The 26701-nt window shown below is 40.8% G+C and overlaps 1 protein-coding gene across 2 annotated transcripts in view; it reads left to right on the top strand.

The window, feature by feature from the left end:
- Positions 1-26701, top strand: part of snx29 (sorting nexin 29) — a 102607-nt gene that overhangs the window by 8232 nt on the left and 67674 nt on the right. For both annotated transcript variants that reach the window (XM_058407144.1, XM_058407145.1), the window contains exons 2-14: positions 3251-3315; positions 6111-6163; positions 6470-6594; positions 8368-8548; positions 8715-8785; positions 9769-10023; positions 10219-10579; positions 10703-10827; positions 11062-11158; positions 11240-11322; positions 16139-16202; positions 16470-16598; positions 21096-21181. In XM_058407144.1, the coding sequence (XP_058263127.1) occupies positions 3251-3315; positions 6111-6163; positions 6470-6594; positions 8368-8548; positions 8715-8785; positions 9769-10023; positions 10219-10579; positions 10703-10827; positions 11062-11158; positions 11240-11322; positions 16139-16202; positions 16470-16598; positions 21096-21181 (1695 nt within the window). The remainder of the gene's footprint in view (positions 1-3250; positions 3316-6110; positions 6164-6469; positions 6595-8367; positions 8549-8714; positions 8786-9768; positions 10024-10218; positions 10580-10702; positions 10828-11061; positions 11159-11239; positions 11323-16138; positions 16203-16469; positions 16599-21095; positions 21182-26701) is intronic.

The raw sequence follows: 26701 nt of genomic DNA on the forward strand, positions 1-26701 counted from the left end.
CCATGTGGATCTTTCTTATAGGAGAAACCATTTTGCCATAGCGGGAGAGCTCTTTAGCAATGGTGTCATTTTTCAAGAAAGGAGGAACGTTTGACAAAATTATTTTCTTCGATGGAGTACTGAGAGGAAGCACCGTTACCAGGGAATCATTAATGACCACTTTCTGCTTAACAATCTCATTCACTTTGTTCAAAGAGTTCAGAAAAAGCACAATAGCACTGTTCATACGGGAGGCAGCTAAAATGTTGCTGTACCCTACCACCTTCCCGACCGCCAACACACACTCCTCCATGCTAACGTTACACACAATCCTCACACCATGCTGCCGTGTGAGAGACTCGTACACGCTATCATCCACCTTCTCCATGTTCCCGGCGCAAAGCGTGCCGAAATGCCGGCTCACTCCTTACCGGGAAACACACACGTGCCCAAACACACACACACGCACACTAACACACACGCACAGCTCCTCACAAAACACGCAAACCAAACAACAACAAAAAATTTAATGAATTGCCAAAAAAGACAATAAAGTTTTGAAATCGCTCGCAAACTCGCTCACGACGCTCAACTCGCTCATTCACATCCGCGCATGCGCAGAGACAGAGAGAGAGAGAGAGAGAGAGATACACAGAGAAAAAGAGAGAGAGAGAGAATGAGAATGAAAGAGAGAGAATCAGAAAGACACAGAGAGTGAGACAGAGAGAAAGCCATAGAGAGAACCAAAAAGACACAGAGAGAGAGAGAGAGAGAGAGATACACAGAGAGAATTAGAGAGACACACATAGAGAAAAAGAGAGAGAGAGAATGAGAATGAAAGAGAGAGAATCCGAAAGAAACATAGAGAGCGCCATAGAGAGAACCAAAAAGACACAGACAGAGAGAGAGATACACAGAGAGAATTAGAGAGACACACACAGAGAAAAAGAGAGAGAGAGAGAATGAGAATGAAAGAGAGAGAATCCGAAAGAAACAGAGAGAGAGCCATAGAGAGAACCAAAAAGACACAGAGAGAGAGAAAGCAACCTTCGCATCCAGTGAGCAGTTTTGCTCTTTTCGTTAACTCGTTAACATTTTTCTGGTTATTAGGTTTTGAACTGTTCTGTATTGCATCAGATGAGTGATGTGCGCTATACACACAGGGGCTGTTAGAGTTATGAAATCCTGGCAGACTGTTGCAACTGCGATGAACAGTTACAGAAATAAGCAGCATAATATTGCACATATTCATTTATCGACATAGGAAATAAAAATTTTATTTCTTTTCACTTTTCTCTTTCACACTCAAATAATGACTAAAACATAATCTGTCTTTTAACAAAGAAACGTTAGTCACATCTTATTTCTTTTTAAAAAATTGTTGTTTTTTTCCCGTTGGCTTTATAGCAGTTCCAGTCCAGTCCCGCCAAGTTCAGTGGACTGAAGTCAGGCAGTTTTGAAGGCCAGTCAGTGTGTATCAGTGTATCATCATCATCACACACACACACACAGATCTGGCTCTGTGCACTTCACTAGTCGTCGAGGAGCAAGGAAATAATTCTGACAGTCCACTTTCATGTGAAGATAAAGTTATTCGGGGGGATACAGTTTATTTGGTCTTGAACATATTTTGACCGTGTATTTCAGAAAGGAATGTTGAGTCATTTTCAGGCTTGTGATAAGGGTCACTCCCTAGATCTGGGTGAAGATGACATGGACTACACCCTAAAAATTCCCATGATAATTAAAAAAAACCAACTTGCATTAAGCACAGAAACAAGCTCTGAGTCCATCAGAGCGTACTGAAAAGGAACCTTGTTTTTTCTGTGAGATCTGATTATGTAATACTGGTCCTCTACACAAGTCATAGAGTCGTAGCTGACATTGTTGCCTTTTTTATATTATTTTTATCTTATTTAAAGCTTTCCTAAATGTCAGTACTAAGACACAAGGAAACGTTACTCTTACTCTGATAATACAGTACAAAAAATACCCCACACAAACCAGTTAAAGGACTTCCTAGACCACTTTATCCAGTAGGTACACTTTATAAGGCTGTGCCACTTTAAAAAGGAGATGGAATTTGTTATATTTACATCATGAGCAGCTATATCCCCTTTCCATCCTCATTCAAATTGAGCTTTATCTTTACTGTCAAAGAATCAGAAATGACCTTGTTTGCAAATGCAGTACACCAAAGGAAGACATACAGATGGGTATTGGAAGCATTTTTGTTGGCATATTTAATTCATTTACATAGTGCTGTAAATTCTCATAGGGCATATCAGGCATAACATTATGAGCACTGAGAGGTGAAGTGTATAACACTGATTATCTCGTCATCATGGCACCTGTTAGTGGTTGGGATATATTAGGCAGCAAGTGAACATTTTGTCCTCAAAGTTGATGTGTTAGAAGCAGGAAAAAAGGGCAAGTGTAAGGATTTGAGCGAGTTTGACAAAGGGCCAAACTGTGATGGCTAGACCACTGGATCAGAGTATCTCCAAAACTGCAGCTCTTGTGGGGTGTCTGCAGTGGTCAGTATCTATCAAAAGTGGTCCAAGGAAGGAACAGTGGTGAATCGGTCACAGGGTCATGGGCGGCCAAGGCTCATTGACGCACATGGGGAGCGAAGGCTGGCCCATGTGGTCCGATCCAACAGACAAGTTACTAAAGAAGTTAATGCTGCTTATGATAGAAAGGTGTCCGAATATACAGTGCATGATGGGTCAGAGCTGTTTTGGCAGTAAAAAGGGGGACCAACACAATATTAGACAGGTGGTCATAATGTTATGCCTGGTCAGTGTACAAAGCAATATTAAACCATTGTAATGCAGATACAAATACCTGACTACAAGTACCATGTCAGGTTTAAACACAACATTTTGTATATATTTCATTATTGCACATGCATGAAGTTATAATGCAAATGTCTGTGACAAACAGTGCATCAGTGGTTTCTAGACACACAGTTGCACAGCTTAGTAGGAAGTGATGAGCTGTGGGTAAGCGTGGGGAGGTGGAAGTCAGAAACTTCAATTAAGTAGGTACTTCTGCTTATAAAAAAGGAATCTGTATAATAAATGGTCTATGACAACTTCTCTAATCTGCAATAACGGGTCAATAACAAACATATGTAAAAATGTGCTAGTGATGTGTGCTGACTGCTTGGTGACTTATGTACATGTGCAGGCTTTGTGTAATATCTGGACTATGTTCTTGTGAGTCAAGTGCATGTGACAGTAACGTGTTGAATGTTTGGCTCTTTTAGGCACACAGCAACATGACCTGAAAAGGCAAAACCTTCTGGAAAGATTGCTTGATGCAGTCAAACAGGTACAGTATCTCATGCCCCTGGTTGTTAAAGTGAAGTCTAGGGTTTGTTATTGATATCTAGAGGTTATGTGTTTGTGTACACTACATCTAAATCATACGACTGTGATGGAGATTATTATGAACTTTTATTGTGGTTGTTATGGATAAATGAAGCAACAAATAAGGAACAAGAACTTTTTGAAATTCGTAATATTAAAATAAAAAGCAGTAATATTTCAGTTAATTCATCGGGGAGGTGGTAGCTCAAGTAGTTAAGGCTCTGGATCGTCGACCGGAAGATCAGGGTTCAAGCCCCAGCACTACCAAGCTGCAGCTGTTGAGGCCCTCAACCCACCTTGCTCCAGGGGCGCTGTATCATGGCTGACCCTGTGCTCTGACCCCACCCCTCAAGGATAGGATATGCAACGAAATAATTTCACTGTGCAGTAATGTATATGTGACAAAAAATAAACACAACTTAGTAATCATTGCTAATCAGATGAGCAGGAGAGGCTGTTTTGGGTAGCTCAGTGGTAGCTCATTGGCCTACTGACCAGAAGGTTGTGAGTTCAAATCCCACTGCTGTCAAGCTGCCACTGTGCTCAGTTGTATAAATGAGAGAATTGTAAGTTGCTCTGGATAAGGGCGTAAATATTCTGACATCCCGTAGTAGTATACATTGAGAATTACCACATTATAACTGATAATAACTCCTTATTTGCCTCTTAAAGTTATATTTGCATCTTTAATGATTAAATACTACTATAAGACACTCCAGATTGTAATTATATCAGCATCAGACAAAACACAGGCTGTGATGTATTAACCTCACTGTAAGTAAATAAGTAGCTCTATAAATATCATCAAATACTAAATCTAATATCTTAATACTTTTGGGGAAAAGTTCAGGAATGAGAATCTCTACAGCTCCAGTAAATAGACATAATATGATGTACAATGAAAAGATATATATTGTGTGTGTATATATATATATATATATATATATATATATATATATATATATATATATATATATATATATATATATATATATATATTATATAAAAAATATGTATACACTATATTGCCAAAAGTATTCGCTCACCCATCCAAATAATCAGAATCAGGTGTTCCAATCACTTCCATGGCCACAGGTGTATAAAATCAAGCACCTAGGCATGCAGACTGTTTTTACAAACATTTGTGAAAGAATGGGTCGCTCTCAGGAGCTCAGTGAATTCCAGCGTGGAACTGTGATAGGATGCCACCTGTGCAACAAATCCAGTCGTGAAATTTCCTCGCTCCTAAATATTCCACAGTCAACTGTCAGCTGTATTATAAGAACGTGGAAGTGTTTGGGAACGACAGCAACTCGGAGCGGGGTCAGCGGATGCTGAGGCGCATAGTGCGAAGAGGTCGCCAACTTTCTGCAGAGTCAATCGCTACAGACCTCCAAACTTCATGTGGCCTTCAGATTAGCTCAAGAACAGTGCGCAGAGAGCTTCATGGAATGGGTTTCCATGGCCGAGCAGCTGCATCCAAGCCAAACATCACCAAGTGCAATGCAAAGCGTCGGATGCAGTGGTGTAAAGCACGCCGCCACTGGACTCTAGAGCAGTGGAGACGCGTTCTCTGGAGTGACGAATCGCGCTTCTCCATCTGGCAATCTGATGGACGAGTCTGGGTTTGGCGGTTGCCAGGAGAACGGTACTTGTCTGACTGCATTGTGCCAAGTGTAAAGTTTGGTGGAGGGGGGATTATGGTGTGGGGTTGTTTTTCAGGAGCTGGGCTTGGCCCCTTAGTTCCAGTGAAAGGAACTCTGAATGCTTCAGCATACCAAGACATTTTGGACAATTCCATGCTCCCAACTTTGTGGGAACAGTTTGGAGCTGGCCCCTTCCTCTTCCAACATGACTGTGCACCAGTGACCAAAGCAAGGTCCATAAAGACATGGATGACCGAGTCTGGTGTGGATGAACTTGACTGTCCTGCACAGAGTCCTGACCTCAACCCGATAGAACACCTTTGGGATGAATTAGAGTGGAGACTGAGAGCCAGGCCTTCTCATCCAACATCAGTGTGTGACCTCACAAATGCGCTTTGGAAGAATGGTCAAAAATTCCCATAAACACACTCCTAAACCTTGTGGACAGCCTTCCCAGAAGAGTTGAAGCTGTTATAGCTGCAAAGGGTGGACTGACGTCATATTGAACCCTATGGATTAGGAATGGGATGTCACTTAAGTTCATATGCGAGTCAGTGCAGGTGAGCGAATACTTTTTGGCAATATAGTGTGTGTGTGTATGTATATGTATATATATGTATATATATGTATGTATGTATATATATATATATATATATATATATATATATATATATATATATATATATATATATATATATATAATGTGTGTCTAATATTAGAATAATTCATAAACTAAATCTGTAAGCTTGCTTAACTTTTTCTTTTTCTACACTCATCAAATATAGGATTAAAGCATTAATAAAGATGAAAGGAGTTTATAAGATTAATAAAGCATTTATAAGCATGTAATAACAAATGATCTGTGCATTAAATAAGACGTGTGCAATAATTAAAAAACGTGTACAAAAATAAGAATTAGTGCAGTAAGAGCAGATAGGAGGAATGTAGAGAGATTCGGATATTAGCTCTGGTCTTTTGTTTGCATTCTTGTGTATGTGTGAGTTGTGTGACGACAATACACCTTGAAATACACCGTGTTTATATATATTTTTTTGTTATGCATATTTTGAGATATTATATATGATTTTGTACGTTGTTATCTTTTTTATAGTGTCAAATTCGCTTTGGTGGAAGGAAGGAGATTGCCTCCGACTCTGACAGCAGGTTTGATGAAATTTAAGGGATATGCTATAATTTTATTTCAAATTCTCACTGCCTCAGAAATACTGTGTTCCAGGTTCCCTCACCTTTCCCAGTCTTCTCCTGTTCTTGCTACCTTTTCCCTTCGTTGTTTGCTTTATCTTCTACAATCGCCTGACTGTGACTCCTCTATAATTTTGGTGTGGTTACGTTTTCAATTAGTTTCCCTGACAGGTCGTTATTACACATTTCTCATTGCTGCTTTTTTGACCTAGGCTTCAGTTGTATTCCCGTGACTCATCTGTTCCCGACTGCTGTGTGTGTTTTCAGAGTTATATGCCTGTGTGCCCAGTTTGAGGCTGTGCTTCAGCATGGACTGAGGAAGAGTCGAGGCTTGGCGCTCACCGCTGCAGCCATAAAGCAGGTGGCTGGCTTCACCAGCAAGACAGAAGGAGGTAGAGCAACTACAGACTTGACACTCACACAATCCACAATCTCTGGTTAATATTTAAAGACGGTTTAATGGAAAAGTAACTTTTGTAAACATTTTATCAGTAACCAAAAACCTTGACGAAGGTTCAATAAATGAACGGCAAGTCTACTCTTACCTTCTAGACCTGGGAGGCCCTAGGCTGGATGTATCTTAGTAACAGAGAGTATCTATAGAGCTGTGGGCAGTCCATAGAGGAAACAGATGCTACAGAGGTCTCATACAGGGAGAGCAGGTGCTGAGAGTGCTTGTGAAACCAGATGGTAATGCAATAAGTGTCATGAAAAAGGGCAAAAAAAGAGAAACAGGCCACCTCTGAGGTTTATCTACCAACACCTGCTGTGGTTTAGAGTTTTTTTTTTTTTTAAGCAACAGGGAGACTAAGAATGATACTGTTTGTTAATGCAGCGTAAAAAGAGTGATTAAGAGATTAGATGCAGAGATAAATTTGCGTGACCTAAGTCGCTATCATATAGTTGGCTAGTGTCACTATTAAGAGTGCATTAAAGATTTTAAAAGTCTCACATATTCGAGTTCCTTCATTCTGTGGAAATTTTTTATGAGTGGTTCAAGATCAGTTGTTAGTGTCACCTCCAAGAAAAGAAAAGAAAAGTGATGTGTGCCAAGGAACGATGATATGAATCATACTCCGAGTCAAGAGCTATTATGAAATTTAAAACTCTTTTTTTTGATAGCCACTGCTGTTTGCCTACTGTAGGTGCCCTTGAGTTTTGTTTAGAGACGTTGTCGATCCCAGGAGACTTTCAAGCGAGTTGTTTCCCAGGGTCCTCTTTTTATGTAGTGTGAAATTGGGGCCCGCATTTTTACTTCAGTTATCATTGTTCTGAAACTGAAGGGATCTCGATTTCAGTACAACATTTTCAATAATTCGGTTATCTTTACTTACACTTACTTGAAAATCATCATATCAGTCTGTTTCATTCTGGCCTATCGAGTGGAATAATAGCTCAAATGAACCCAATTGTAACTGACCATTTACATATTTACAGCAGATGCCCTTATTCAGAGTGACTTACATTTATTCTCATTTTATACAGCTGAGCAATTAAGGGTTAAGGGCCTTGCTCAGGGGCCCAGCAGTAATGGCTTGGTGGACCTGGGATTCGACTAAATGAGGAACAAAAAATTACTGACAGTTTGTCGTGTACTTACACCTTATAGCAGTTAAATCCACCACTTTGTGTTCAGGATCTAAACCTAACTTCTGCATGATTGTCTGTTGTCCTTCGAATGGCTGTTGCAGTTTTCATTTATCCCATGCTGTGCTACTGTTCATAAGGAGCTCTTCTTTACATCGGCCTTCAGTATTCTCTTTAAATACTTTCTTTTAGTAACAAGATCTGCGTCTGTGGAGAGTCCTCCTGTGGCTGAGGATTCACGCCACTGCAGCCGCTCTCCCCCTTGTTGAGGCTTAGTCCCTCATTTTACTTTCCTTCCAGGTTTTTCAGTTTCCTCCCACCTATCAGCTGGTAGGTGGATTGCTGATGCAAATGTGTGCATGTTGTGATGGACTGGTGCCCCATCTACCAGGATGAAGTAGTTACTGAAGATGACTAAATGAAAGTATATTATTTTCTCATTTGACCAGCAGTTTTTTATACACAAACCAGTCTACAGTATGTGCCGTACTTTAGCAAGTTGTGTTAAAGCGGTTAAACTGAAGCAGTCTCAGATGAAACTGAAGGATGTGTAACTGAAGGTTGTGTGACTTTTGCAGATTTGACATTCTGGTTCTATGTGAAAGAGCACCTGAACCGTCATGAGCTGCAGCGTTTCTACTCTCTAAGGAACATCTGGTCTGAGCTGGGCCGAGGCAGGGCCTGGCTGCGCTGTGCTCTCAACGAGCACTCTTTGGAGCGATACCTCCATATGCTGCTGGCTGACCGCCCTCGACTGAGGTAGCCCTTGCATGTTTTATTCAGTTTCTCAAACAGGATTGATGTACTTTTGGTTTTGAAGGCTGCACAGTATATTTTGTGGATTGATTGCATATTTCCTAACCCTGTTTGAGTAAGTAGTCATACAAATTTCAACTCATGTCCGATCATTCCTATGTTTTCCTAGTACATTTTATGAAGAGTGGGCTTTTATCCTTGATGAGGAGAGAGCCAGTATGCTTCCCACTATGGCTGCAGGTTAGTAGCGTGGGTTAGTGTAACTTGATAGTGTGTGTACGTTCAACTTTCACTTTGGAAATCAACTTAAATGAAAGAGTTTGCCTGAAATGCCATACTTCTTAGTAATACTGTTTTTTGTGTCTTTGTTTAACTGTGTTTTTATTCATATTTTTTTTTCTTTATTATTAACCATTTCCTAGTCTAACCAAATTTTTTTTCTTTATTTGTTAATAAACCTCAGTGATTAAGATTTTGGGTTTTTGTTTTGTTTAAACTTTCAGCCCAATTTATCACACTCGATGAAGGAATTATTCATAGTTCATTCACATGAGAACTCGCAATAGATATTCATTAAAATCCAGTTTGTTCAGAAAAAGCATTTGTATACTACCAGATACAATTCTATATACAGATTACACTGTCAAGTTTAAACAGCTTATTTCAACTGCATCCTCGAAGCCGAAACATGTTTGATTAATAATGATAATAACTTAAAGGAAATCAATAAGAAAAAGAATTCATAAATGGAGGCGAAAAAAAAAACCCGAAATGCTGGTACATAAAAGGAGGAAGTCAGACTCTATCTGTGGTAAGCAATAAACTGTAACTGATGAGTTGCTTACGGGAATATTTACCTGCCTTTAGACGTTTCTAGTTCATGGTTTAGTCATCATTTAGTTGTTTTTGGCTCTGTCTGTCATCCTTGTCTTTCACGGAGTATTGTGGGCGTAAATAAATGTAAAACAACTGTGCCGTGAATGTGCTTTATAATTTACGAGTGATCTGCATTTATCAACATACGCTCAAGTACAAAGAAAATCAGGGTTTCCAAACCTTTCAAAAAATCTGTCTGGATTTTTTCATTCGGTTTTCTTTTAATTTTTTTAATTCAGTCTGACCAACCAAAAAATGAACAAATAACTTTACTTCAAGACTAATACATTTTTGTTCAGAGCAGAGCATCATTTCACCTGAATGTTCTCTTGTTTCTGTGGAATCAGGACTGAACTCCATCCTATTTGCCATAAACATTGACAACACTGATCTAAATGGGCAGGCACGCACCGGGCCTTCTGTCTCACTTCTGCTAAAAGAGTCCACACAGGGCATGAGCAGTCTGTGGAAGGAGTCGGCGCAGGGCGTCAGCACCCTGCTCCGAGAGATCGGCACTGCCACAGCAGTGGTGCCTGGTTTTGCACCACGATCAGACTGTCCCTCTGACCCCCTGCCCGTCCTGCCCCGGAGCACATCCGCAGGTATAGAGGAGAGTACATGAACATGTTACTATAATACATGACCTAATTTTTAAGTTATTGCCTCTCTTTAAGTTCAGTATCTGTACTAGTAACTGCTCAGAGATTTTTAGTATAGCCCTTTCTTGGTAATTATTCATATTAAGATTACTGTGCAACATTTGAAGCTTCCTGGTTTCTGTTCCCTTTGCTGTTTAGACTCCGGTTTGAGGAAGGAGCGCAGGAGGAAGAAGAAAATCACTAACATCATTTCATTTGATGATGATCTGGACGCGGGAGCAGAGGATGAAGATGAGGGGTGTGGGGGTGGCACGAGGGGTCTGAGGAAGAGTACAATGGGGGATGCGAACTCAGAGGATGCTCTAGAGGCCTGTGAGTCGTCCCCCTTACAGAACGGTCTGCCTGAGCCAGAGCATGGCATCATCAGTTGGGCTGAAACTCCTCCACAGAATGGGGTTCTTCTTGAGTCCAAGAGCATTGACCACGAGGAAGATGAGGATGAAGATTTTTATGGCAAGAGCCAGCCAGCGCTGCAAGAGGACCAAGAGAGTGGAGAACAGTGTGTTTCTGCTCATATATCTTAATTTGCCAAGTGTAGCACATAAATTAAATAGTGATGATATAGAATATCATAGTAGATAATATCACATGAATACTGAATACGAGTGATTTGTTCTTTCAGAGTTGTAATTGGGAGCTTGTCCAGTGTTTCAACTTGGAGCCCTAGGCCGATCATTACAGAGGCCGACAACGACAGCTCAGACATCCTCATCCCTCTTACTGCAACAGAAACCTACAGCCCAAAAGGTCTGCCCACCCTATCTCACTTGCTCTGGGCTTATCAATAAAAAATAACCAATTAACTTACAGTCCATTTATAATATTGCTTTAAAAACATCTAAACCTGCTAAAACATCTAAACAATCTAAATCTAAACCTTATTCCTAAGATATATGTCTTCTAGTAGAAAAAGAAATAGTGGTACGTAGAAGTGAAATTAACTTTGAGAACTAACACTCTGATCTGCTTCTTTACTTTCAGTTGACCGCTCTGTTGAGACAATAGGATTTCACGAGCAAACAGAGAGCTCGAGTCCAACCACAGACACCGAAAAACCGAAAGCTGAGACAGAGTTCAGGTAACACTTCTGCTTTGTAAATCTTACTGAACTAATGCTGAGCTGCTCTCCATTAACTGCAATAAATGCTTTCTGTTTCAGCATGGACTCCAACTTGCTGACCCAGAATGCATCTGTAACCAGTGCAGTGACCAGTCCTGGCTTGCCTGACTCTATGACTATGGGTAAGTGGGTTTTCTGTCTTTCCTTCATTAACATACACCACCAGAGACACTGGTATTGTTACTGACTGATAGTGTTGTATAATAAGGGAAAAACACTGCTCATAATATTAATATATACTGTAGCAGTAAAATGAAGCCTAGTTAAAGCTCAGCTTGTTGAAAGTGTTAAGGATGCTCCCAGATCACAACATATAAAAGTGTTGTGTTATCATCATTTGTAAATCTTGCACATCACTGTGTTAAAGGACAAAAAGCCTGCAATAGGTTAGAATAAAATAAGGAATAGGAAAGAATAAAACACAACAAGGAAGTGTGTTATAGGAAAATGATGTTGATTCTCCAGTGGCAGAAACCGTACTGGCTATTACAAAGAGCTGACGTCAAGACTTTTCCAGAAATGTTAAATAAACATCCCCATATAGCAAGTTTCCTCATGTCAAAGATTGAACACTTTTCAACCCTGGTAAATAACAACACAGTAATTATCTGTTTATTATTAGTCAAGGAATATGTGCAGGGTCAGTACAAGTCCTCATGAATGAGTTACTATAGAAACAATGACCTGGTGGACTGAGCACATTAATATAAACCTTATTTCATCAAATGGATTACAGCTGAGACTACTAACACAGCTGCTGTTCAGTGAATCATCAACATTTGACCAACCAGATCTGAGAAATATTGTACAGTTTGTCTGCGATGGACCTTTCAGCCATGTCCAGCTGTGGCAGATCTGATTGTGGAAATGGACTTCTGGGCTGTTTTCTTTGAACCTCATAATGAGTTATGGGTAACGTGGAAAGATGTATCCAGTTGTGGATTTTTTTTATCTTAATGAAATCTTATTATTTATCTCTAAATATAAACAGGGCTATGAGTGTTTCCGGTTTAGACTTGCATTTAAGCCTGTTGCATTTCTGTCATTTCTGATCGAAGACCTTTCTCCAGTGGAGGGCACTGTTGATCCAGAGCAGTACCTCAGCAAGTTTGCACTGGTGGATAAAAACAGTATGCTAAGATAAGCATAAAGGTGGCAGAGAGTAGAATTGAATAGAAATAAAAAATGCGTTAAATACATCACAATGCAAAGCACTGAAATGCGCGTAGGTACTTACTAGCTATGAATGCATTTACTCAGTTTCCAACAGAGTAGAAAATAGACACTGGGTGACTGAAACCTACTACGTCTGTAGGCAAGAAAATCCTCACCTGGACTGTTCAATTTGTTATGGTCACACACACTTTGCCCAAGCTAACATTACATACACAGGAGCCCCGTGCTGTTATAAATCCATCAATCTTAGACATGTAAATAAAAATCCACCGGAATATGGTTGTGTAATGCCGATGGAAAATTCTTGTGCCTGCCTCTTTTGCATAGCTTTTTGTGTGTGGATACTGCTATTGTGATTACTCATAAATTTGTGTGTGGGTGCATGTGTGTTTCTGCGTCCGAGGCACGAACAAGTCATCAGGGTGTGTTTCTCCTCCAGATGGAGGCTCCCGGGAGGAGGCGGGATCATTCTCTACACGCACACACACACACACACACACACACACACACACACACACTACACACTTAGTTTCTCTCTGACCTTGTATACACGCACACACAGAAATTAATTTTTAAACATTTTCTTGTCTCTTACTGTTGGACAATCTGTGAAACGTTGCAGTGCAGATTTTATTTCAGTTCTGAAATGTTGTAAAATTAATCACATTGACAGTCTGGAGTAGGGATGGGCAAAGTCTTTGGCTCAGGAACCACATTAGATTGTAAATATGTGCTTGGGGGCAACATTAACTATTTTCCATTTAGAGACGCTCCATTAGGCTTATATGTACAATTGTGTCCGATGTACCATTCTCCTAATTAACCCCATGAATGCTTAGACCTACGTAATGGAATACATAAAGGGGATTGTTTATGGTAAACAAGTCTAGTGCCTTAACAACCGCTCAACATTGTACAAATTTAATTAAGATATAAAATAGACATTAACAGGAATGTTTCTGGAAGATCTGGGGAGATTTGTAAGCAAGCATTTTAGTCATTCTCAATAACATGTCAACAAGTCCATTTTGTAGTATATATGTCTTTTATAAAGGTTTAGCACTCTCATACAGTAGGCCTACAGGCTGAAATTTAGATCATATGCTGTAGAATACACTGCTAAATAAAGCATGAAAATTCTGTATACAGTAGAGTTTCTGGCTAAAAACCATGAACATGCAGCATAGAGCAGAAACAGAATTTGAATAATATGCTGTGTGTGTGTGTGTACTGCTCCAGTCTCTGCATGTTGCAGGCATCTTATGAGAAACGATAAGTTTACATAAGAAAATATTGAAAGTGTTGCCTCTTAGCCATATCTCTGTTAAGTGAATGCTGTTAAATCATACATTCATGCCTAATTGAAGTACTGCCATACTGCAGGACAGTACACTTGGATTGGCTGAATGAAACCAGCTGGAGGGCCATAGTTTGCTCATGTTTATAGTCATCAGAGCTGAGTTAATTTAATGTTCCACATATGATCAGTAAACAGATGATCTGTTGGCATCAATCAGGCTTCCTGAGTGCTTCTTCACAGTGGTCTGTGTTAGGGACCAGTACTCTCAGCTTCTGTTGTTGAGGCTTGTAAGCCTCTTGAGAAATAATGCAGACTTCTAAAGAGGATCTTGCAGTGAGTTTTTGCTCAATTTTCGAGTTTACGTCCTGTGGAGAGGGCCAGGCATGATTACATAGATGAGTTCCTTCAGAGATTGGTCTACAGCTCCTGAGATTGGTTTAATGTGAGATCTTTGTTTTGTCAAGATGGGAGCAGCCCTCAGGCACGGCGAGCGTTGAAGCATAAGACTGCCTCTCGTTCTGCTGCTGATGCAAAGCCTCCTGGCTTTACACTTCACTTGGAGCAGAAGCTTTTTTGTGGTGCTACAAATCACCTTTTTAACATCGTATACCAAATCACAGTCCACAATTTCTTTTATTCAGTTCTGCTCCCAATTTGTTCATTACCACTTGCCACCCTCAACAGCTAAAAAAACAGGGACGGTAAAAGCTAACGCATACTGTACTTCCTCCGAGACATGTGCAACTCCGCCATGACACGCTGCTGCCCATGTGTCATCACAAGGCAGCTGAATGGCCTTGCAGAAGACATTAACTGCCTGCTTAGGTGTCCATGAGCTCATAGACACCTACAAATGGTTAACGTTTCTCAAATCAATCATGTTCTATTTAATCTTTCCCAACCAGTTGGCCAGTTTTTTTGGTCAGTTTTTGGGATTTGAACTGACAAGCTCCTGGAGATTGTATGAGCGGTTTCCATTGCACTACTCAGGAGCAAGCTCACGTTATTTTCTCCGCCTGTTGGATCCATGATCTTTCTGTGACCCAGGGCATTCACAGGCTGCACTTGATCTCTGGATGGTGGAGATGATAATAATAGTGAGGGACTTGTCTGTATGATTGCATGATACCTGTGCTGCATTGATTCATACAGGACAAGGAAACTGAGCATACAGCAGGCTTGTGCACTCTTGTTGATTTGCCTATACTTTCAGTTTACCATATAGAAATCTCAATAAATAGTGTAATCATCCAGGATCTTTGGGCTAAAAAAGACAGGAAACTGAGCATCTCTATTATTTTAGGTCTAAAGTGAGTGGAGGAGGGAGTAATATTAGCAGCTGTGCAGTCAGGAACCACTTGCTGGCAGCTACAATCACAAGACTTAGCTTGATGGTGTGGATTTTTAGGTGATATATATCAAACTGTACATTTTTTTAAATGATCCTTTAACTGATCGCTTGTCTAATGTTGAAATATTAGACATTCTTCAAGTATTTACAAGGGTCTGACAGTTTGATCTCTTTCTAATTATCATTATTTATTATTTAATTACTATTATCAATAATTAATGTCATTTGCAAAGTGTTAGATTCGACGTTTCATTGTACGCCTATTTAATCTTAGGCTGAAATTTTTGGACTTTTTCTCTTTCTTTGTCAGTTTTTGACCATTGTCTGTTAAAATATTTTGCTGATGTCCAAACATAAACTTTCCCAATGCTTAAGTCAAAAAAAAAAATACATTGATCAGTTTTGTTTAATAAACTCTCACCATTCGCTTTGACAGAAACCTATAGCTTTGTCACTGCTTCAATGATAACAAACCCATAGCCCATGTACCATCACCAACACCTGATGGTCTGGAACTTCTGCACTAAATTAAAGTCTAGCGGTGCAGCTGATTAATGATTTATGGTGTTAATTTTCTGTACCTGACAAATAATCATCATTGTTTTACCTGGACGATTATAGCTGTTCTTTCTCGTTATTTTTAATTCCGTAATTTCCAGGAGAACAGTCTCCTGGCCGAATAGACCTCTGAATACGTGTTTAGTAAAGACTCATTGTCTCCTAGTCACAGGTAGTCGGTTGTTAAACTGAAATCGCTGGTGTAACCCTCTCGCTGTGCACCGTTATAAATGTCTTCCCCTTTCATGTCACCCTCACTTAAAAGAAATTAATGTCTGGCTGATATTTTAAGCTGCACAAAGTTCTCTTTATTATTTCTGCGGTGCTATTCAAATGAAAATGTCAGTAGTCTGGGAGAGTTTCCATAAATGAACAGAGTAGTGGTCTGCATGGGGCACCGATTCTCACCTCACGGATATATCGAGTACTCTGAATATATTTTCTTATTGTTCTTTGAGAAATTGAGCTTGTCTTCCTGTGAGGAGGGGGAAAATTGCGATGCTCCAGTCATGTTTAATTCTGGTTCTCTTTTCAAATGATTCCGCTTCTGCAGCTGAACTACGTCAAGCTATTGTGGCCATGATGAACAGGAAGGATGAGCTCACTGAGCAGAACACGTGAGTTATTGTTTTTTTTTTTTTGCTCTCTTTTCCATTTAAGACTGAACAGCTATGATTTCCTCGGTATTTGTGTCTTTTACACAAATGATGTAGAGTTAACCCTTTATGGGAAATATTATGGGTCATTCTAGTGGCTGTGAAGAGACAAACGGTGCATTTGCACAGGTCTGTCACATTGAGCTGCTGTGAAATGAACATTTGCTGCCGGATGTCTGAATGCGTGTGTACTGTGTGCGTGTTTGCTGTATATGTTGCCGGCTGCAGGTCTCTGCGCAATCTGCTGGATGGAGAGATGGAACACTCGGCTGGGCTGCGGCTCGAGGTTGACAGTCTAAAGAAGAAGCTGGCTGACTTGGAGGAGAGACACACTGCCAAAGTTCAGGCCCTTGGGAGGTAGAAGCACTTTGTTTTAGACTTTCAGTTCCATGCGTAATGGCCACTAAGAATGTCCTGTTTCGTGATGTTTCCGCAGTAGCCGCAAAAGCTTTTAATGCATTTGACCAAAATCACTGTAGCACCAAACAAATCAGGTTACACCACAAGCCCCAGTTTGTGCCAGTGCAATTCACTCAAGCGTACATTTCCCTCATGCTAGAACAGAAGAGTTTTTGGACTCTGAAATCTACATGACTAACACAATGAGTACAGAGAGCTGGCTGGATACTGATCAGTGTGGAGTCATTCATATGAAGCTTGTTATTGTTATTGTGTATGATAACCACAGAAAAACTCAGAGCAGCAATAGACAGAGAATCATTTGCTGTCTTGATACATGAGTATTTTGTTTGTTACACTTCATAAATAACAGTATACACTGTTACCATGCACAACTCTGAAAATATTATTATATAAAATTTGGTATACATACACTGATCAGGCATAACATTATGACCACCTGCCTAATATTGTGTTGGTCCACCTTTTTGCTGCCAAAACAGACCTGACCCATCATGCACTGTGCATTCTGACACCTATCTGTCAGAACCTGCATTAACTTCTTCAGCAGTTTGAGCAACAGTAGCTCGTCTGTTGGATCGGATCACACGGGCCAGCCTTCGCTCCCCATGTGCATCCATGACCCTGTGACTGGTTCACCACTGTTCCTTCCTTGGACCACTTTTGATAGATTCTGACCACTGCAGACCGGGAACACCCCACAAGAGCTGCAGTTTTGGAGATGGTCTGATCCAGTCGTCTAGCCATCATAATTTGTACCTTCGTCAAACTTCTTCCAAAATTCTTACACTTGCCCATTTTTCCTGCTTCTAACACATCAACTTTGAGGACAAAATGTTGACTTGGTGCCTAATATATCCCACCCACTAACAGGTGCCATGATGAGGAGATAATCAGAGTTATTCACTTCACCTGTCAGTGTTCATAATGTTATGCCTGATGTGTGTGTGTATATAACCTGAATGGCTGTACGAAGACTAATCAGCTCTTTCTGTGTATTAACTAATGTATAAAATTGTACTCTATACTACTGTACCCAGTAAAAAAAAAAAATCACCTCTCATTCATTTCCCTGCTTCCTGTTCGAGGAGGGAACGTGGGAGACTTAAGCTTGTCTTATTTTGGCTTCTTCGGTCTCAGTTTTTAGACTCAGAAGCAGAAGGAGCAGTGAAGTCAATCAAAGTGTCTGACTCAAACGAAATCCTGCCAAGTCGATAGAGACTAAAAATAAGGGGCAGCTTGGCCGGCTGCTTAGTGAGAGATCTTTGGAGCTGCGCACTCTTTATTCTGTCGTGCACAGTGGGCAGTGCTTAAGACGTGGGGCTTTGCTCAGTGCCAGGCCGACACACTCACTCACTCACACCTCAGCCAAAATGCTGCCTGCTCTGCTAACACCCTGGTACAGGAAAGCGTCCGGTGTAGACCAGGCGGTTTGGGGTGAAATGCATAGTCATAGTGTGGGTTGGTGGTCTCGGTCTGCAGCCGAAAGACAAAATCCAATTGACTGTGTTTCCCACAGTTGTTGTGATTTATTGTCAGAGACGTTCTGGTTGTGCTGGCATTTCATTAGCTTTAGTGTAATGGCATCTCACATAGATAACACGCAGAGTAAGCGGAGAGTGAATTTCTTTAGCACAGTAGGAAGGCCTCTGCAAGGAGCAGGAGGTAGGATTGGCAGGATTTACAATAAAAGTGTCATGTCAAAAAAAACCCACGTTAGATTTCACGTCATTGATGCCTTTCCCTCACCTGTCTAATAGATCAAACCAATGACTCATTCATAAAATCTCACAGTGTAGTAATGATGTCTGTCGCGCTTCAGTTGTGAGCGTTTCATCATTCTCTCAAACTGTTCAACAGTGTGCAGTGCTTAACACTGCCAACAGAGTGTTGTTTAATATTTGGGTTGCTAGTATTATACGTAGCGACAGTGGAATAGGAGACCTGATGCTCTACTTTTAGCCCATTTCCTTTCAAATTTAGATGCTTATACCCACTCTCTAGATAATCACCATATCGTTCTGAATGGATGAAATTCTGTAAAGCTAGTTACAGCTGCACTGAAGGCAGGGAGCACAATTGCATTTACTTTTACGGCATTTGGCAGACGTCCTTATCCAGACTGACGTACTAAAGTGCTTTGAAGTCTCTAGCAGTGAATACATCAATACTGGTACACTAGGTCACAGACTACGGATACCATAAGTTTAAAATAAACAATGAAAAGCGAAAAAAAAAGAAAGCATGTGCTAGTTTAAGTATTTCAGGAAGAGGTAGGTCTTTTGAAGACAGCGAGTGACTCAGCTGTTTGGACATCAAGGGGAAGCTCATTCCACCACCTCGGTGCCAGAACAGAGGAGTCTTGATGTATAGCTACCTTATACTCTGAGAGATGGTGGGACCAGTCGAACTGTGCTAGAAGCACATCCAATCTGAAATCCATCTCCTTGCCATAACTACCTCTCCCCTTTATTAACCTGTGTGGAGGACACTGTCACACTGTGTCTGTCGATTTGTTTCATCTCCCCAGCGGAGGGTGAGGTCTCCTAAACCTTTCTGTGATCCTGTTTCACCAAAGGCTTTATGTTGTGGCAGGGTTGCTTGCTGATGTCTGCTTGGTGTGCGACGTTGACCACAGTTCAATTACACTGTTCAGCATCCCCAAACTATGTGGTGATGGAAATTTGTGTGAAGTTTGCTTTGAAGGGCATTTTTAATGGGTTCAACTTTTGGAATTGGGTCGTTGATTTTGCAAAAGCTCAGTAGTGAAAGCTGGCTTTGAAAATGTGTGTCCTGCCACCTCTGTCATGCTGTGTAAATGGTAGGAACTATGATGATAAGCTCCAGGAAGCTCATCAAATCATTTCATTTTATTGATAAAAAGGTCAGATCTGACAGTTTGAAAATGAAACAGTAATTACACAGCTGAACTTTCTATGGCTATAGAAACTACCATGTGAATGTCATGCAATATGTTTTATTGAGATGAACAATTTCTTCAATCCGTTGAAAAATGACTTTAATCTATCAAATTAAAAATACAATAAATGACATGTTCCTTTATTGGATTTACAGAATGGAATAATGTTCTGCTGTTATGTTAATAATTATGTCAGTTTCATGTATAGACTGAGCTAGATTATGCAACTCTCACCCTCAAATCTCCCCCATACAGGTTAGAAATATCTCCTCACCTTCCCTCTATTTTCTAATGCATTAATTTATTACCCCTCCCAACCTTCTCCCATGCTGTTTCACATGCTGCATCACAGGGCAGTTTAACACACTTGGAGGAAAGCTCTATCTGTCCTGTTCCTCATGCACAGGCTCACAGATGTGCAACTGGTTAATATCACTGTGATTGACTTAGTAGTGAGTGTATCCACAGCTGAATTTGCTCTCTTGTCTACCAGCCATGTTTGGCTGTGCCATTGTCTGGATTCATTCTCACGATCTCCAAGCAAATAAGGCAAACGCTTCACCGTCCAATAATTTTTGCCCCTTCCCTAATTGTAGGATCTACCCCCTAAGACTGAAAAGTAGTGCTTGTTAAATGATCTGATCTTCCTCAAGGTCTACTCTAGCCTGACTGTAAAATCATCATTAGAGATGGCAGAGCTCCCTTCCTTTTATGGCGTCTTAGTTTCTTTAATATGGCATTGTTGAACTCTGAAGCTCAGCCAGCATGGACAATGGAAAAGATCAATGTGACACACGTGAGGGGTGGACAGCTCTCCACAGAAGACCTGCCATTTATTAGCTTTAATTAAATCACGCTGGAATTGTGCACAGCTCACTGGCTCCCAATAACTACACTGGCCCATCTGAACGCCTCCGGAAATCCTCCATTCCACTGCCTATTCAAGGCCTTAAAATGTGGTGTGATAAGAGAGCTGCAAGAGGCCCTCAGCAAGAATAGGAAAGCTTCTTTTCACAGCCTCACAGCCTGAATTGATTATGATTGATTTTTCTCAAACCAGCAGAATCAGCCAAGCTGAGTATAAGCGCGCACACATACACATACACACACACACACACACACACACACCTCACAGCCCGTAGGCCACATCTCTGGAAAGTTACTCACCAGCAGCTGTAAAGAATTGAAGAATTGAATCAGGTTTTTATTAGCCCTGGTGACAGAGCACCGTTTGCTGGGTCCATATGCTGTAGACATTCTTTTAGATCTTGGATGCGTAATTTCTCTTGATCACTTTATTTAGTCATTTAGAATAGAGATTTCCTTACAAGCATTGACACAGATGTGTTTCTTCTGTTTGGTAATCGTTATTACAGGTTTAGAGGTTAGAGAGGATTATGAGCTCTCATAAAGGGGGGAAAAAATAGACATCATAAGAAGAACTCGGATTGATGGGTCACACCGGGCATGCAGGCATGGCTGACTCAGACACGGAACTTCTCTCTGTTTTGCAGGGAAAATGAGGTGCTGAAGGTCCAGTTGAAGAAATATGTGGGTGCTGTCCAAATGCTGAAGAGAGAAGGCAACCAGAGCATCGACTGTAAGTCTTAATTCATGCACTCATGCTGAACTTCTCATGAAAACTCTGTCAGAAATGGCTGACATCTCAAAGCACTATAGCTCTTGTTCAAGGTTTGTTCCCACAACAGAGAAGAGGAAGAAATTTCTTTGTCATTAGCCTAGTTTCAAAGCAGGCAAACTTTTTAACTTGTCCTTAGGGTTTTTTTTAATAAAAGTTAGTTTGCTGGAGGATGAAAACCTGCTGTGCACGGAGTATTCCGGTTAAGAGGGCTTTATCAAAAGCCAAACAAGGCTGACATCGAAGTTATAAAATGGGAAATAATTGCTAATTACATTTGGGAGAAATGGTAGGTAATTTGTGAAGCATGTAGAATGAATATCCTCAGGCACTCTTTGACCACCTCTCCAGGCTCTGGAGGCGTGGAACACACGTGTGTAATCGCCGAATGAAGCTGAAGAAGAAAGAATGCAAAGTGTTTTATTATTCTTGAATAATTCAAAGCGTTAGGGTTTGAACCATTTAAAAATGGTTTGGATGTGAAATCTTTTGCAAACCACAAAGTCTGTTTTTGTTATTTTGTCTTTTAGCACATCAGTAGATCTGCTTAATGGGATATAGTGCTTGCTACCATAAAATGGCAGCAAAACTCTTGTAATTATACATTTTGTTGCTCTAATCAGCCTGATGTGCATCGGTCCATTGCAGCCACAAGCCGCTTTGTCTCGTCTTTGCCTCTCTGCACAACAGAGTTGGATGTGTGTGTGTGTCACTATGTGAGAATGTGTGGTCCCACAGGGAAGCGAGCCGGAGACAAGCCCCAGTCAGATGCCTAATAATGACCTTTTATCCAGCCGCCACATGCTGTGTACACCACCCCCTTGGGCCTGCTGTAGAATATGGCAGGCAGTCTGTGCACTGAGCAGCACTCTTGATGTAAATTTCCCAATTTGCCTCAGCGCTGCCATGTACTTTCTTTGCTGCCCCTCTCTGTTCTTGCATCGTCTGGGCTCTCGTATCTGCTCATAAGCGAACTCCCTTCATGTCTTCTGCACTGTACTAATGATGTTCCTTGCTGTACACCTGCTTTAATGATGAGTAGCAGCTGACAAAACATGACTATGAACACCAAATTGACATACAAGCTTAAATAAAGCCTTTTTCACATCCTGGCAGTGTTTAAAACCCAGATGCAGCTGTTTGGAACTTTTTTAACAAAACCATCTAAACACCTGAAAGCATGTGACGAGCCTATGGCATGTTTAGTGCATTACTATTGCCTGCCCGTACTCGAACACTGTCTCATCTTATTTAGTTCACACTCGCTCCTTCACTAAGAAGCTGCATGACAGAAGGCTAAACGGAGGATCTCTCCTATCACGTTATCGAATTTCCCCGTTTTGAACATAAACGAGGTGCAAAATCATGTAAATGTGCATTGCTAAGTGGCCTATTAGATGCAAAGCTCCAGACGGAAGTGTCATCTGGTTGAAGGGTGTTTGAACAGCTGGCCTACTCTGTACAGTTATCCAGGTCCTGAGGGGCCACTTGCTAAACCTTTCTCCAGCATCTGTAGTTAGTAGGATATAATGGAAAGAACTGAATAATAATAATAATAATAATAACAATAATAATTTCCGATAAAGCCCATTACTAAACCAATCTACATTTATCAAGTTATTTTAAAGCTTTAAAATGAGAAAACTAAAGATCTAAAGAGATTTCCCCCCAGATGTTTATGCTGCATCACAGGGCAGTGTATCACACTTGAAGGAAAGCACTATCCCTCCCTCTTCTGCATACACGAGCTCACAGGCTAGTGTCACTGTGTCTACACAGAGAGCAGGGCCGTGGTCGCTCCCTAGACTCTAAGCTAGAGATGGATGAGGCATTAGCATGAACCACACATGTAATCCCCTGATGATAGGATAAAGTTTTCAGGCCTGGTTAAACAGGTTTGTTTGTAATCCAGCTTTTAAAAACAAACACAGCGCTAATGTTGTCTAAAATGCAGTTGCATGTTGCGGTGGCAATATAAGCGAAACATCTACCAGCTCACAGCAGGTGTACAGGATGAGCAGAGTGCTTGTGTTTCAGCCTGTACCGCTTTAAGAGATGAGTAAAATAGGCTAGAGCTAAACCTTTTATGACTTTAAACATCATAAGAAGGACTTATGGTTAATATCGTAATACAGTGAACAATTACGTGGCCTTATGCAAATCTCTTGACAGTGTGAGTGAAAAAGCTTTCTGGTCGACCTGAGAGTCTGTCATTAACTACCATCAACTCGTTTTTCAGACCTGACTGAAAGTGATGAGAATGATATCAGGCTGTTTACGCACTAAATTAACAAACGATGAAGCCATTTAGAATTGTGTAAATAGCAATCATTTCTCAGATTACTCCAGTAAGAACATCCAGTTTTGCTTTTAGCTGGTGTGATTTAATGTAAATTCTCTCTCCAAACATGTTCCATAATGAAAAGCGTCCTTTTTCCTGATTGATAGATTTATTTATTTATTTATTTAAAAATGTAAGTACATTTTGTGTGTTTATTTCCGAACTCTTACGAGTAGACACTGAAGAAATCTCACGCCATGGAAGAGATGCATGATCCTAGACAGGAATGAATAAACTCACACTAGGCACTCATCTTACCGCTGAAGGCCATGCTTAATGAATCAATGAAGACCATTATTTACCGACCCGGTTGGGAAAAAAAGAGCATTAATAATTTCATCCTTCTAATTCATTACACGCTGGCTCAGATTTCCTTATCGCTCTCACCCTGTTAAGGGTAACCGGTTTGTACCGGCTCTTGAGTTCTGGCTCAGAGGTGCGACTGAGTGTACGGTCATGTGTGGGGGAAAATGTAGGTTATAGTGTTTACTTTGACTAATACGGACCCCTGGCGAGCACGAGGGAGGCTGTTCTTAATTTAACAGAAGAGGTGTGTTAGAGAGAGGAGGTGAGAGAGCACGCCTGCGGGGCCAGGTGGCCCGCCGTCTGGGGGAACGCGTCCCTGTCACCTGTTAACCAGCAGCGTTAATTAACATTTTAATTATCACCTGTGGGTTAAATGTGGACTTGGCAGCTTCAACACTGGTGTTGTCAGTTATTGCTCTTGCTCTGTAGATGGGTCCGGTGCCCAGGCTGAGCCCTCGGGAGGAGCACCTGGGCTGAAATGTCCAGCTCTTGCTGCCTGCAGTTATTTTTCATTTCCTCTGTCAATCCTCTAACACCTACACAGGTGCTGCCCTATAGCTATCCACTAACCTCCGGCCTCTCAGCTCTTCAGCTCACTTGACATCAGTCACAGTGTGACTGTGGCCCGTGATTTCTGATTCAGCTTTTGCTCTGGCACTGAAAAATGGCAGAACGCGGGTGAAGAAACTAAGCTAGAGCAGCAAGGGCATAAGAAGAATTGTGTCTCTACCAGTATTACCCAGGAGACCTTGTCTTAGATATTATCAAAGATTTAATGCTTAACTGATTTGCCTGATAAATCCTGATCTTCAGAATTCAAATCCAGCATGAAGAACATGATAAATAATGATGCACTCTGTGTCATCGCTTTTGTTAACCAGCTCTTTCTGGAAGTCATGTCCTCTAGCCCACTTTGAGCCTCATGGAATATCTTTGGGGAGTGGATGGAAAAGTCGAATGAGTGCAGCAGCTGTCTGCCTTGTGTGCCTGCCGTTTATCTGATGTTATTTAGATGAAGGAGGACTTTAGAGGCCTACTGCATGCTGAGGACCTCTGATGATTCTCAGCAGGTGAGTAGGCAGATGCTCAGTGGAGAGAGAGCTTCATGCTGCCTCTCTAATCAAAGAGCTGCTGCTCTCACGTCCTGCTCATCCTCATGCTCTGCTATTGACTCGGAGGGTTTGAAGCCTGCAATAGGAAACCCTTGCTGTTAACCCTTCGTTAATAGGCCAATTGCGATGTGTGTAAAGGTTACGAACACCACTGTTTCTTGATAACCTGAGCTAGGCAGGTTGAACAGGTGATAGTCACTTGCAGTTGTTTTGTTATTAACCTTCATTAATACTTTAGGGGTTTTCAGCAAAAGTGCGAGCAAGAAAAAGTCGAGCAAATCTTGATCAAGTTATTCATTTTATTTTGTTGTATTTTGTTTGTTTTGTTTTGTTCACACCAGCCGTATAGCCTGAAAGACTGCAGTTGATTGTCAGTATGGCAAATGCTGTAAGCAGATTTTTAAGGAACAATTTGTATTTTTTAGAATAGCTTTGCTTTGTGCACAGTCAGGAAGCAAGTTTTAACTTGATAGAGAACAGGATGGTTAGTGAAGCAAAGCTTTAACTTGATTGACAGAGAATTACAGAGAAATTGTGGCTCTAGCATTGCTCAAGAAAATCACTCGGAAAGGAATGGGATCTAAAAGGAGGCAAGAGGACCTAAAAGATTCGAATGGCTTAAAAACTAAAGCTCATTTTACTTGGTACTCATTCTGCTGTGCTTTCCTATCCTTTTATCCATTTTTTTTTGGTATGTGCATAAAGAGGTGTATAGAATCATGAAAAGGTTCACAGTCTGTAGCTTCCTAAGAAAAAAATGAGATGTCCAAAGTTTAGCTGTCTTGCTGTTTACTTGAATGAAGCTCACAGACGCACTGCTGTGGTGGTGAACTTTTGATCCACCCAGGCTGTTGCACCCCATCTTAATTCAATATTCATCCAGCGTAATCATTGCTGTGATTCTTAATCTGAATTCTGGTGTGTAACTGCTTTTGTGGATCAAAAACATGCTTCTCTCTTTTTCCAATTTTCTTTACTCACCAGAGCAGTGTGAATCTGCTTGGCCTTGAAGAGGCTTTGCTCTGCATGTGACAATAATGTAGTCTTCACATGTCTGGACTGTGGGGCAGGGTGACGAACCCTTTCTTGTTAAAAAAAAAAAAAACCCAAAAAACCCATCAAAGTCTGCCAGAATCACTCAAACAGTGTTGTAAAATGTGTTGCAGTGTGCCGAGACCACGATAGATGGAATTAGGAATGATGTGTTTGATGCATAAACAAGACAGCTTATCACCCTAAGTACACAAGACTAATACTCATGGTGAAGCATAGTGATGGTAGCATCATGCTACAGGGCTTCTTCTCTTCAGTGAGTATTGGGTCCCTAGAAAAGCTAAAGGGAATAATGGATAGGTCCAAATACCAATCTAATTTGGCACAAAACCTGCAGGGATCTTTTAGACAGCTGAAGATGAAGAAAAATGTCGTCTTCCAGCACAATAATGACCCAAAGCACAAATTCAAGAAATCTCTGTAGAAGAAGAGATCAGCATTTCGGAATGGCCCAGTTAGAGCCGAGTATAGGATAAATCCTATCAAAAACCTGTGGAGTGACTTGAAAAGGGCTGTGCAGAGGAGATGACCTCAAAGTTTCATAGATCTGGAGTAAGGAAGAGTGGAATAAAATGGCTAAATCCAGATGTTTTATGTTGGTAGACTATTCTTCAAAAAGACTGAGTGCTGCATTATAATTTAAAGGTGCTTAGTCAGGGGATATTAATT

The sequence above is a fragment of the Hemibagrus wyckioides genome, linkage group LG13 (genome assembly GCF_019097595.1).
Source record: "Hemibagrus wyckioides isolate EC202008001 linkage group LG13, SWU_Hwy_1.0, whole genome shotgun sequence".
In the NCBI taxonomy this organism is placed as follows: domain Eukaryota; kingdom Metazoa; phylum Chordata; class Actinopteri; order Siluriformes; family Bagridae; genus Hemibagrus; species Hemibagrus wyckioides.